This window comes from Trachemys scripta, chromosome 18 (genome assembly GCF_013100865.1).
Source record: "Trachemys scripta elegans isolate TJP31775 chromosome 18, CAS_Tse_1.0, whole genome shotgun sequence".
NCBI lineage: Eukaryota > Metazoa > Chordata > Testudines > Emydidae > Trachemys > Trachemys scripta.
The window spans coordinates 2,308,073-2,322,061 of NC_048315.1; the positions used below are offsets into that span (position 1 = coordinate 2,308,073).

At 52.3% G+C, this 13,989-nt stretch overlaps 1 protein-coding gene across 6 annotated transcripts in view; it reads right to left on the reverse strand.

Moving 5' to 3' along the window:
- The window catches only part of SSH2 (slingshot protein phosphatase 2), a 142,973-nt gene that overhangs the window by 17,701 nt on the left and 111,283 nt on the right, over nt 1-13,989 (reverse strand). For 4 of the 6 annotated variants that reach the window (XM_034752401.1, XM_034752402.1, XM_034752400.1 and 1 more), the window contains 8 exons: nt 10,860-10,981; nt 8,016-8,084; nt 7,198-7,263; nt 6,368-6,562; nt 4,518-4,611; nt 4,233-4,361; nt 2,502-2,549; nt 1,300-1,346 (listed from right to left, as the gene is read on the reverse strand). In XM_034752401.1, coding sequence (XP_034608292.1) covers nt 1,300-1,346; nt 2,502-2,549; nt 4,233-4,361; nt 4,518-4,611; nt 6,368-6,562; nt 7,198-7,263; nt 8,016-8,084; nt 10,860-10,981 — 770 coding nt within the window. The remainder of the gene's footprint in view (nt 1-1,299; nt 1,347-2,501; nt 2,550-4,232; nt 4,362-4,517; nt 4,612-6,367; nt 6,563-7,197; nt 7,264-8,015; nt 8,085-10,859; nt 10,982-13,989) is intronic. The other 2 variants (XM_034752404.1, XM_034752403.1) reach the window with 1 other exon arrangement.

Sequence of the window (13,989 nt, forward strand, 5' to 3'; positions counted from 1 at the left end):
CAGGACTGGCCAGCCTGCCCATTCAGCCTGCTCTGTATTGCACAGAAGGGCCAGCAGTGGTCACTTGGCACATGCTACAATACAGCTTCATCTCTTCCTGCCAGCTGGAATCCATCCCCCTGGGGGAGAGAGAATCCCATTTCCAATCTCTCTTCCCATCGTGCCCGTTACCAGCAGTGTCAGGAGACTAGGCGGTAAGGGCATTAGCCTGAAGGGTCCTGCTCTCAACAATACGGGACCCTCCTAATACGCCTCTCTCCTGGGTCCAAGCAGGCGTAGCCACCTTCATGCTGGGATTCACACCAGGCCCTTCACTTCAATCCAAGACACCAGACTAGCCTCAGAATTAAGGCCACAGCGAGCAACTCCTGATGGCTGCATAGATCGGACCCCCTCATATTCTGCAGCTGCCCAGAACCCAGAGAAACTGGAAGGGCGCTGCCTGTGGTTGGGGCAGATTTGATTCTTCTCCCCAGCACAGACCGGTCTGAGCAGTGAGTGGCTGAGAGAAGCACATGGTATTCACATGTAAGACACCCCGAGCCCCTAAACTGATGAGAGATCTGCAAGCCTCCATGTTTCAGCAGACACAGCAGCAGAGTTTCCAGGGGAAAATGCCCTTTGCCAGGCTAGGAGCAGGTGTCGGGTGGTGAGGATTGAAAAGCTCAGCTCATGATGAAGAGAGATTGCTGTAGCCAGTGGTTTCCCGGCATGTTCTGTCTGGATCGATGTGGCCTACAGATGGGTCGCCTAACCCCAAACCTTACAGCAACGAAGGGGGAACGTTACCCCTTTGAGCTGCAAGATGCTCAGTGCAGCCCCTGCTCTAAGGCAGCGACAGCTGCTTTGACACACCCTTGCCTGCCCAGGTGGTGAGGAGTGCCTCTGTGCAGCGCATGCGGGGTCTCATCCCACCCCACCCCAGGAGAGCAGCATGCGGAGCCCAACGAAAGGCCCCCCCAGAGAACCAGCTCTGCACTGTCTATTCGGTGAGGGAACCGCAGATTTCGGTTACCCGTTGCTATGTGACCATCAACTGCCTGCACTCGTCGGTGGGTTTCAGTCAAGGTCAGAGCTACCGGAGCCTTTTCCTTCCCTGTCTTCGTATAGGGGACTTGGGGTGCTACTTTGCCAGTTCGCCGTCACTATGCTAGGTTTGCAAGCCCTTGGTTAGCACACAGCAGCAGCAGGTCTGGGATGGAAATCTGGTTGTGCAGGGACTTAGGTAAGGCAAAGCCTTCCCACCCATGCTCAGCAACTTGCATGCAGGGGCCTGCTACACAGCTCAAAGCTGCTTACCCTCTGTTCTGTAAATCTTCCAAATTGGAGGCATTCCACTCAGAACCCTGTGCAAAAAATAAAAAAGGGAGCATCAGCAGGAGTGAAGCGCAGTGTATACCACCAGGAGGGACGGCCCCCGCCAGCCGGGTGCGAGCTGTGCAGGGAGGTAGCTGGCCAATCCAGTGCTGTAAACTGAGATTTGTTGAAAATAGACAGTAAAAGGAAAAAAAAAAATGGTGCTCATGTCTCAAAGCGCAGACACTTATCTCACTTTACGATCAGAGCTGCCCTGAATCAACAGGAAGCCCTGCAAGACAGACCCAGGTAGAGCCCTAGTTAGTTTCCTGCAAAGCCACTGAGAAACCTAGTTCAGAAAAATAAAGACAAGCCCCCTCCCACACAAGACCCTGCCACTGACTCTGCCCCATGGAGGAGACGCTGTCTGCAGAGAGACAGAGAGAGTGTGTGTGTAAAAACCACTGAGACCCTCTCTACACGGGTTCCCACATCAAAGACCGCATGAGTTTTTTCTCTTGCCTGTGTGAGCACAGAAACAGGCCAGGGAAGCAGGTTTTCGCTTCGCCATCTCACCAGCTTCTCTCCGCAGAGCAGACAGGGCCTCCAAGCCTAGCTGCTTGTCCACTACCCAAATGCTACAGATTGCGTGGGAATGAGGACGAAGGCCACCTTGGGAGCCAGTTGCTAAGAGAAGCGAAGGGAGGTGGAAGCCTCAGCTGGCCGCTTCCCCTGCCTCCTCCCCTGCTCCTCCCGCAAAGTAGATTCTGAACTGAAAGTGGGGACGGGGAGTGCTAAGTGACGGGGGAGGGGGCGGGATGAGGAGAGGCAAACGAAGCCAGCATGAGGGAGATGGACGAGCAGCTGCTTCAGAAGCCCAGACACTCTGCAGCCCATGATAAGAGTGGAGCAGCAAGGTTCCAACCCCTAAAGCATGGGTGGCTGCGTGACCGTGTGCCCAGCCCGAAGGGACGGACATCCATCCCGTGGAGCAAGCTGCTTGTGCAGTGGGAGCTGAACAGAGCAGAACTGGTGGAAAACGGCCCCACTCAGGGCAGGGTCAGCGGTGCCTGCATCCAGCCATGCTGGTAACTCTGACATGCCCGGACATTCTTCCATTCCAGACAATGCTGTGCAAATGAAACCCTTCCCAGCACATCCAGCTCGCAGCAAGGCCCGTGTATTCCCACTGGGATATACATTACTGCGCTGCGATGGGGTCCTCTGGCCTTTCCCGCACGTGCTGTAGAAACCTTGGGGAAGTAATTTTTTAAACACATCAGTTCAGCTGATTCTCTCCTCAAATGAACACACACCATTAAAACGATGACAGGGGCCAGGCCAGGCCGGTGCACTGAACAGCACGCTACGAAGACGAGCGTCTCCCCACAAAGCTCCATGCTTTGGTGCCTGGGACTGGGGAGAAAACTAGCGGTGCTTGAGCTAACTCCAGGGAGATCACAAGCCCCATGAGGAGCCCCTGGCTAGCCGACCGAGAGCAGCCAGCCCACACGCGCTCTGCTCTGCCCAAGCCGTCAAAGTGAGCCAGCCCGCTAGCTGCAGCAGGTTCATACCTCCCAGTCATGGGAACCACGTCGCCCCCGGCTTGCTCCGCTTAACAGACCCAGACAGTTACTCAGATTTCCTCATCCCTCCCTGGGTTCTAACAGGGCTCTCTCCTGCTAGTGAGATGCACCAAGCCGTCCAGAGATTTCATGGCACAGCCTTGGCCTCTCAGCTGTACTGTGCTCAGGAATGAAATTGCTGGCTGAACACCACCTTACTGGTCTCTACCTTGCGTCCGTCCCTGGCTGCCGCGAGCCATAGAGACAGACTTTGCTGGGTGCTGCCTGGGGAGCCTTTCTTGCATGGGCTTGCTTGCATCCAAGTCCCAAAAGCTGTCTGAAGTTGCCTGGATTACTTCTGACTAATCTGATGAGCTTGTATGAACTTCTCACTAGAAACCACCTGGGCAAAGCAAGTCATTAGCTTGAGACACTTCTGCTGCTTAACTGTTCCTGCCTCCCCTCCACCCACTCAATTTCTTGGGAGCGCTCACATTTAACCACATTATACCTCCGGAGCTAGCTTCAGGAGAGAGGGAGAGACGTGGCCTCCTTGCTTGGGATGGATTGGCTAGTTCAAGGAGGAGTGGCTCTGTTTAAAAAGGAGCAGACCTCACGCTAAGCCAACAAAGCCAGGGTCCATCCCCTGGGGCTGGGAAGTCAAGGGGAGGGCTGACTCGTCCTTGGAGGTGCGGTAAGTAGACAGGCCCTGGCAGCGATGAAAGGCAGTTAAGTAAGCACAACATTAAAGGAAAAATGTTTACGCAGCCTTAAGTGGATAATCTGCAGGGTTCTTTGTTAGGCTCCTCTGTTCCCAGCTGAGAAATGAGTTCAAAAGATCTTTACTGTTACAGGAAGTGTAATTCCACCTGTGACTTCTACAACCCTTCCCTGCCTGGGTTCCAGTTTGCTTTATTTGTCACTGCTGTGTCCTCCCAAGGAGAGGTACACCCCGGTGACCTCACGCAGGCTCCCGTATGGGAAGAGACGGGCTAGGATTTGACTGTTACATGCCAGTAGAAACAGGGCATGAACTCAGGTTTGAGCGCAGAAATACAGAGCTAAGACTTGCTTCCCTCATCTGGGAGCTGTGGAAGGGAGCTGCAGCAAGGCTGGATTGATCACATTGGGGTCAGTACGTCCAAGACACCAGCCAGCTCTCAGCCAATAGTACCTCGCCTTACGCATCAGCTGAATGCATGAGTTCTAGGAGCAGCTACTGTTCCACCGATGGGAATGTTACTTCACACAGAGATCAGCCCACTGGCGGTAAGAGGCGTTATTTGCTTGAGAGGCCTGTTCTCAGTCACACAGAAATCTTGTGATTACCAAAGGATTCTACCTTGCAGGGCCATGGCCTTAAGGGCTTACCAGAAAGACATGGTCAAATATCTGCGTGGGACTGTCCATCTGCCCAAGAATCACGATCATTTCATTGTCAATGAACTCCTTGAACTCCCGCAGGTTGCACACCATCTGCATCTCCAGCTCCGTGCGGATCTGAGGAGAAGAAGGAGGCCGGGTTTCCCCAGGTGAATAAAGGGACAATGCCCATGTTGCACAGTGCCCTCTGTGCTCCCGCTAGCCACCCTCCTCACCCGCAGTATTCTCACGCACGCTAGTTCCAGCATGGGCGATGGCGGGCTCCCCGCTCACCTCTTTGGACGTGATGTTCTCCAAGTCTTTCTGCATCATGATCTCCCTTAACTTGGTTTTAATTAACCGCTCTGTGCGCTCACGCTCCGTGGGGCTAGGAGAAAGAAGCAACAGCCACTTACTGCTAGGTTGGGTAGAGTGGATTCACAGTGGTTTTTAATGGGTTAATGACGCTATGCAGATGCACCTAGAGCGAGACACTGCTGAAAAGATCCCCACCTGGGAGGAATCTAACGCTTTACCTCTGGATTCCCTTAAACCCAGATCAGGTTCACAGCTGTGCTTTATATGGAACAGAAACGCCATTGGATGGATCCAGTACTTTAATGGCGCTCCATAAAAACCTCTCCAGTATTTTGCTGTTTCAGTGGCTTCAGGCAGCGTATTACCCCCCTGCTAGTCTCTCAGCTTCCCCCTTACCTTTCTTGGAAAGGTAACAGCTCCACACCTCCTTACATGGAGACAGACTGCAGCTAAGCCTGCATGCATTCCACCAGCCTCTGCTGCCTGTCGCCTTATCGCTGGGTGCAAAAATAGCTTTACTAATCAACCAGGACGGTGGCAGTTGTACTGTAGCTCCGGTGCTCTGAGCTGGCTCACCCATCGTCTAGAGATGGGACCCAGCGGTAACATCTCACACCTATTCTAGCTGTCTGTAACGCTGCCAAGACGGCAAATGCATGGAGGCTTCTGCTTTATGAACAGCTAGAATTCCTCTCCAGCTGGTGGTTTATGAGTAAGAGAATTACAAAAATACTGGTGCTTTTAATCACAGAGCCCTGCCTGGGACTCCATAGGTCCCAGTCAGATTTTTCAGTGGACAAAGGGTGGGGGTTTTAAACATGAACAAATCATGGCAGACTATTAAGCTGGCAGCCTGCCAGAGTCTTGCCGCTCACTTCCCTGTACGTTAAAGACAATCAGGTGTGAAGACTCACTGGCAGCTGAAATGCCCCACATGATTATTCACTCACTGCTCTGCTAAGACAACCTGAGCCCTGCGTGCTGTAACGAAATCTATGGGACGGAACACAGTGGGCAAGCAGCCTGTGATGGGAAAAAAGGCACGTCCTCCGTTATCCTAGGGGGGAGCGTGGGGAAGGAGCTCTCGAGGTAATGCCGTTGCTCCCTATGCTGCAAGGAGAGGCTACACAGTTACTGACAACCGGTTGGGAGCGATTCGTAAGTGGGCAGCTTGGAAACCTGTCCCCTCTACCAGCATGGCCATCTCAGTCGCTGTCCTGACACGCGCCACCAGCCAGTGTCCGAGCATCATGCATCTTCCCACCCCATTCCTCAAGGGGATAAAAGCCCTGGTCTCTACCCCACACGTAATCATTAGGCATGCTGACTGGATCGGCTGCTTGAGGCTTCCCAGCTAAGAGGCCTGAAGGCCTCTGGGCCAGGCAGCAAGAACAAAATAAAAACCCAGTTTATTATAAACCAGCAACATGCCCATGTAAGCTCCTGAGCTGGTCCAGTGGTCTAGGCACAGGAGTGGGAGACAAGCTCCTGGGTTCTACTCCCAGCTCTGCCACCGATTCCCTCTTGGGGCCTTGAGCAAGTCCCTTTGCCTTCCCCCTCTGTCAAAGGGGATAGTATTGCCCAGACTGAGGGCCGTACAGAGCTCTGGAAGTGCTGAGAATCAGCACTGAAAAGGACACACAGGGTTTCCATTAGCTAGTCTTCCAGCCTCGATGTTTGTTTAATCCGGGATCCGCCTACGAACTTGCAATGTTTCCTGCTGACAAGGCATGAAGCCCGATCCCATGGGGCAGCGTCTCCTCCTGCGGAAGTTTGGTGCCGCACGCAGCACAGCCTCTCTGCCCAGCAGAGACAGGTTGACTTACACGTCCGTGAAGAGGGCGGGGGAGTCGGGCCGGTGCGACTGCACATCCTGCATGGCGTTCCATTCGTTGACTGAAGACTGGTCGGAGTTGATGTGGCTCTCATAGTAACTGACCCATGTGAGGAAGAGGCTCCCTGGGTAGTAGTTGTGACTTCGGGCCACCTCGCAGGCCTTGTGTAAACTCTGCAGGGCAGACCTGGAAGAAGCCCCCACACATCAGCATGTCCCCCCGGTGACGAGGAACAAACCCCAGAGTCCCACCATTCCCATTCACTGCAGCTGGCTGGGCTATGGGGCAGCACATCCTGCCTCTGTCGGTCAGTCCCCAGGTCTGAACCTGGATGCAGTGGTACCCTCGGACTACAGCTGTCTGGAAAGGTTACTGCTTAATGCAGTGCCTGACTGTAAAGTCAGCTCTGGACTCACACACACCGCAAAGGTCTGCAGTTCTGAGTCAAAAGAACCCTATGATGCGGCAGCTCACGCCGAGTGCCCTCGCAACACGTCACAGGAAACATTCTGAAACCTCGTATTGGCCTTTGGCGAGCCCCTCAGCCCTGCCTGTCATGTCACTCGCTGCACACACGCGAGGCTACCTGCCCCTGGAGCTGAAGAAATGATCATATTGATGTTCCAGACTCTGCATTGTTTGCCACCAGTTATTGTACCCAGGCAGCACAGCTCCCTGTGTGTCTGAGCAAGGCACTGAGGCCATGTGCCTGGGTCTCGCAAGACATGGGGGACACACAGCAGCGCCTGCTTTGTGAAAGCAGAAGCATCTAAAATGCCTTGGATAAAGGAGCACTGGGACAGATCACGGGGAGTCCTTACCACATTGCTTGAACGGACACTGGCTTGAACACATGGACCCTGTTGTCCGTTGATACGCTGAACCCTCTGGTGAAAGAAAAAAAATTGACCCATTAAGAATGAGACACTTATCACAGAGTCTTTTTTCAGCCAACAACCATTGATTTGTAACCAGCCAGGACAGCAAAGGGATAATCCGAGGCACCGATTGGTTTGGCCAGTTTCAGCTAGAGGACTGATGCAATAGCATGGTACAGCTCTGGGCAGGCTCATTTTTAGTGGCTGCTGTTCAGTGACGAAGCCAGGACACTGGCTGAAATAAAGGCATTCGTCAGCCACAGAAGCAGCAGTGCCCAGGTGAGCTGTTTACCCAGGCTACATTCAAGTTCAAAACCAGAAATGGAAACTACACAGTACAGCTGAGCGAGGCCAGCAAAGGTCACGCTCTGGGCAGTCCATACAGCTGGCACTGAGAGGAGTTTACAATCCAGGAGGACATCGGGCAATGAAGACATCACACTGATGTTTACGTTAGCAGAATATGGTTGTCCCTACAGGTGCTACACAGCCACACTTGATTGGATCCCTTTTCAGAAGCTTTCACCCCCGTCCCCTCCCCACATACAGAGCGAAAGCTTCTTCGCAGCTTATGCGCACACATGCGTAAGCTGCTGCCTAACTGCAAGGCAACTGGCTGCCGTCTCCCATGACTACTGTGATTTGAAGGACAGCCTGAACTGCCCATATTGACAAGAATTTGAATGCGATTCCACACAGGTATCCTCTGTGTGCAGCATAATGAACAGAACATGCAAGCCCCCTGCTTCCCGGACACTTACCCGTCCCCATCCAAGTGAATAAGGGTATCGCTCCACAGGGGCAGCACCAAGCCCATTGTGCAAGTGCTACTGTAAGAAGAAACAGAAGGTCAGCCATTGTGCCACCCGCTTCCCCCAGCTACTCTGCAAATTGTACAGCAACGGTTGCAAACCCATTTGTATTGATCTGAAATACTGACCAGACCCCTCTCTAACTTGTGTCTTGTTCTCTACAGGTGTACAAGTGCAAGCGGTGTTGGATATGGGCTGTTAACCAAAGCTGGGGTCTGCTCATCCCCCTGCAGCAAGCTTGTAATGTTCGTGTTTCCCAGGGTGAATTCTGAAGTGGCATCAGAGCAGCAGGCTCTATGCAGGAGGGCAGAGGCCGGGTCACCCAATTTTCAGTCAACTCAAGGTTTTTACACTTGAACGAAAGGAACCGTTCTGATTTCTTTCAGGTTTGCCAACACAAGTGGCTCATTTCTAGCTGTGACTTTGGAATCCAAGGTTCTGTTTTTATTGGTCATTCAGCCACAGCTGCTAGGAACTCAGGTGAGTGTAATTTAATGCTCCTCTGAATGACGGCAATGGGAAGGAAGGTATGGTAGGTTGTGCATCGCAGCACACCACCCCCATCTGCGGATTTCCCTTTACCCCCACGGTGGCTAAGCTCAGGCTGCCACAAGAGACGCTTATGGGAAATGTCACTGTTCTTCCAATAGCTGCTATGTCTTTTCCCTCATTTGACTAGCATGCCACGTTTGGTCACATGGAAATGCTTTGTCCTCTCTGAAAGAAGAGGGAAACCCTGGGATAAAAAACAGAAAAAGTGATGGAAGAACTGACGGGGAAAAAAAACTGTACGTGTCAGGTTGCCAAGGGGAAAAGCCAAACCCAAATTAGGAGGAAATTGCTGGGTGCTCAAAGCAGGTGCTTTCAGGGAGCGTCAGATTCTATTGTCCGGCTCTCCAATTCTTCGCACTGGACTCAGTGTGCTGCCTAACACCCACCTGGGTGACTGCAGCTAACAGACTCAGAATGGACTGCGAAAATGCACACCCACTGCACACACGCACGCAGGAATGGCCGTAATGCCCGACCCCAGGAAACAGCCACGGTCAACTATTTCTGTTGACTAAACGAGATGAGCTCATGGAAAAATGAGTTTTTAAAAAGGCGACCCAAGGTGGCCGGGGTATTTTTAGTGATACTTTTCCGTGTGAGTTTATCAGGGACCTTAGCAACAAGTCTGTATCGAGTTATAAATAGCAAGTGGGCTGGAGGGAGGGGGGGAGAAGAGGGAGAGCATGACAGTCTAGAACCCAAGTAACTAGCAAAAAGCTCAGAAAGCCTGCACAGCATTTATCTGAGCGTTTGAGACTCGGTGTGAGGGAGCCCTCACTTATCTGCATTCCAGGGGGCAGCACTGGTATGCCAGACCCAAGAGCAAATTCCCAGCTCACAGAATTCTGTGCAAGAACAACTTGTTTGTAAGTTGTGCAAGAACGTAGTAATTGTGTTAGTGCACCCATGATTTTCAACCCCGCTGCACACGGCACCAGCTGCGCACGGGCCCCAGTTCTTTTGTCCCAGTTGCTTCTGAGCCAAGCTTCCCAAGCACTGCTACAAATTAAGCACAGTGGCTGCTGGGATATCTAAATGACAACCAGGAAGGCACTTCCAAAGGCGAACGGTTTCAGCCAGCCATGTGATGGCCGTGTAACAACCCTGGAGGAATATTTCTGACATGCATCGCACATAACTTTAAGGTTGGTAACATTCATTCTCAAACTGCGGCTCTATTCAGATGTTCTGGGGCTGGTGCATACTCGCTGTTTCTCAAGGTAACTTCACAGGAAATTAACAGGAGGGCTCAGGACCTGGGTTCCTTTTCTCCCCCTTCTTAGCTAAGACCCAGATGGGTTTGTGATGCTTTAGGGTGCATGTCCTCCCACCCCACCCCACGCCTTACAAGAGCCCAGAGTCCTATTTTAAGAAATCTCTAGGACGTCTCTGCCCTACAGCAGCCGGCAGGCCTCTCCACGGCTTCTGGATACACAGACAGCAAAGATGACTTAGTGGCCACGTTTTGCGACCCTTTGGAGAGGTCACCACAATTTACATAAATACCGTGAAAGCACAAACACCATGCGGACACACAAACGGCTGGAGAGCGCACGCACTGCGTAACCTCTGCCACCAGAGCGCCTGGCATTTCCTTCGGGCCCTGTGTGTCCCCACCACAACCGAGCCCCCTCCAGGCCTCAGCAAGGGGCTGCGCATCTGACTGCTCCCCCTGACCGGGGAAAGGCATCTATTGTTACAGTTTTTTATCGTATAGACTCTAGGGAAATCAGACAAGCCGGCTCCAGCGTTTTTGCCGCCCCAAGTGGCAGGAAAAAAAAAAAAAAAGAGCCATGATCGGCGGCACTTCTACCGCCGCCGCTTCATTCTTTAGCGGCAATTCGGCGGCTGGTCCTTCCCTCCGAGAGGGACTGAGGGACCTGCTGCTGAATTGCTGCCGAAGAGCCGGACGTGCCGCCCCAAGCACCGGCTTGCTGCGCTGGTGCCTGGAGCCGGCCCTAGGACAAGCAGGGCTTTAGGGCTTGCCGCTTACTGCTTTCAAAACTCCTGCATCCGCATGGGAGATTGGTTACACTATTTTTCGGGACTTCCAAATGCTGCCCATCCTCTGTCCCTCCCAACTCTGTGCTGCTTCCCTACGTCCCAAGTCCCGCAGCCTAAGGTTTGCGTTTCAGAGATGCACCGAGCCTCCAGGCTCCCCCACCCCTCTTTCAAGATATTGGAAGGCAATTTGGGGGCTGGAGAGGCGAGTCTAGAGGCTGAAGCAGTCTGCCTAGATACCTGTCATTGGAAGAGAAATCCATTCCTAGGACAATGCTTTCCTCAGTGTCTTGTCTGCCATTGGTTGAAACGACCACCATGTATCTAGTGCGGTTCTGGTACGTACTTTCCAGTCTTACTGCCTAAGGGTCAAGGAGACAAAAAAAAAGGTCAGCAGCAAAGCCTGGGAACATACAGTTGTGACTTACAAAGCATCATTCCATGCTGATGTTAGGCCCAACCAGGCATTTTGCACCAGCGCAGAAGGCCACAGCCTCTACGCTGGGTACACAGTACTGCAGCCAATACAGAAATCAGCATCATTCTCTCAGCTCTCTCACAGACACCAGGAGCTGCTCCTTACACCCACCAAGCACTTGCCTGCAGACGTGCCCTGTTCAACCAGGTTGCATTCAAACACTCTTGCCATCAGTACCTGGGGAGAGTTGCCACAGTCCTCTGGGCAAGTTGGCATAGGTAGTCCTAGGAGGTGCTGCATGCTCTGAACCCGATGGGCACAGGAGGGGCTCAGCGCCACCCAGAAGTTACGTAGCACCTCAGAGATGGGTCCTTCCCTGAAGCTATCCACACTGAATTATGGTAGCTCTTTAAATGATTGACTGACTAGTTGATTCTCTCCCCCCAAAACCAAGCACAGCTGATGAAACTCAGGCAGCAGCCTTCCGGCGTGCTTTGAACAAGAGCTGACCGCAAGAGAGGCAAGTCAGCAAGATCCAGGAAGGCTGCATCACAGAGCCCGGTATATTTACAAGAAGCCAAGAGGAACTACATTCAAATGACCTGAGCAAGTCTTCGTAAGATCAGAAGCTGATTAGCTGTGGCGTGCCAAGGGGACGGCACACAGACAGAGTGCATTTGGCTAGGCCAGGTTTGCCCATATGGATCTGTGGCAGGCAGTTCCTTTTGCTTTTAGTGCTTTTGGGCTCAGTCCCAAGACATCTGCAGTTATTTTAGTCCCAGAAACCCAATTAAAGATAAACTGGGAGGCCATTAGGGAGGAGAGGTCTTAATGATGATCTGTTGGGTCGTGTCTAATGTAGCCCAGAGTCTGAGTGTTTACATTCGCATTGTTACACGGCTTCCTGAACTTCTCAGTGAGCCATGGGGAGCCAATGAGGATGACAAAAGCCTTGTCTACATGAGTAGCATCAGGGAAGCCTCCCAGTGTTGTACCAGGAGCAACAGCCAGCACAGAGGAGCGACTGGCATTTCAGCCACCACTAGACCAGACCTATCCAACACTGCAGCAGACTAGAACCACGACAAAGCACCTGGCTTGCAGCGTGATGGGGTGCTGGCAGACTGGAAGACACACTGCATGGTGGGAGAGATGCCCTCACCCCACTCTGCTCAGGAGTCACCACGCCAGAGCCAGCCTGATTTGCCTTCTCATTCCTTGCTCCAGTGAGGAGGCGGGACATGAGTTTGCATTTCTGCAGGCCAGCCCTTCCAGACGGGATCGCTGCCAAAGGGGCGACTTCTAGCACGAGCAGCTGACACCAGATCGCAGAGGAAACGGCTGCACCTGACCCCAAAGAGCAGAGGACAATCGGGGTCTTGGCGGTTCAATTTTTCCACCCACATTAGGACACAAACTCCATAGGATAAAACTAAGAGTGAGCAAGCAGTGAGCAGCACAACCACCACCCTGCGCCCAGGGACCTGTCCCAGGCTCCAGAGGCCTGTCTGCAGCCAGAGGATTAGTGTAATCTAATTTACTTCACAAAACCAATCTAGGTAGCTGGAATTAGCGGCGTGGTTTTAATGTAAGACCCTTTAGAGCAGGGTTGCCCAAGCAGGTGTCAAAGGTCAGCAAGCATGGCCTCAAGTCACTGAGACAGGACTTTCATAGGAATGATTAAGAGAAACTGACTTTTTGGGATCAGCCTTTAATACCTCCGTGCCCGCTGAGAGCCACCAGGGGTGCAGCCGAGGCAATGTGTTTCACTAAATTGACCGGAATGATCAATCATCCACTCTGCACTTCTAAACCAGGTGACACCAGAGGATCTCAAAGCAATTCAAACAATTAGAGTCTCAACATGCCTGCGAGGGAGCTGCAATTCCCAGTCCCCTCCTCCAAACTGGGATCTCATGCTCTACCAATGGCAGTGATGAAGCACAACAGAATCAGCTGCAATAATTACTACCCACCCAAATGACATGGCTGTCCTAGCAATGGTGGGTTACGCAAAGTCACTGGGACAACACCAGCCGGTCCAGGCGAGAGAACGTTCTCTTCTCAAATTAAGAAACTTACCTACGTACTGGTAATATAAAATCTATTGCAACTATTCCTGTAACCGGGGTCTGTCTATAGACCACGTGTTGTGATTACAACACAGCTTTGCCCTCAGCTGCAAGCTTGTTTTGACCACAAATGACATCATGCAGTATTTAGCAACCCACATGGAAGCAGATTATGCAGGTCCAAAGCCGATACAGAGGTCTTACCCATCACCTAGATGGGGAGTACAGCAATGCCTACAACAGGACCGTGAGAATTTATAAGCTGGAAATTTGGTTTGGATACAGAACAAGAATATTTTTTAAGTTTAAAAGCCAGCTGCCCAATTTCTACATTCTTCCGCATTCCAGAAGGTTCTTGTACAACTTAACCCATTGCTTTCCTGCTACTGGTCTTACACTGGTCCATTAAAGGGCCCAATCCTGCTCCCCTTGAAGTCCCTGAGAAGTCTGCCAATTGCTCCAACAGGAACAAACGCAGACTCTTCCGCTGTCCTCTAAAAAGTGACACTCACCCTTCAAAGAGCAGCTGCCAACACACAAGAAGAGAGGTGGGTTTTTATGCTGTTTACACTACAAGTCTCAGCTGAACGTATTATTTTAAACGAGTCTCTTGCAGCTCTGTGCACCCTTCATTTGTGAGGAATCAATTCAATTCAGACGGACTTCTGACCTCAGCCTTGTGCAAGACACTAGCATTCGCACTGAACGCCACACAAAAGGCTGCGTCTCTCTTGGGCCTTGGCTACACCGCGGCAGCAGTGTAGTCGTGCCGCCAGCGCTGCGAGAGCTCCACCTCTCCGAGGGGAATAGCTTGCAGCGCTGCGAGCGAGCGTGCAGTGCTGCAGGCGCTGATTACACTGGCGCTTTACAGCGCTGCACT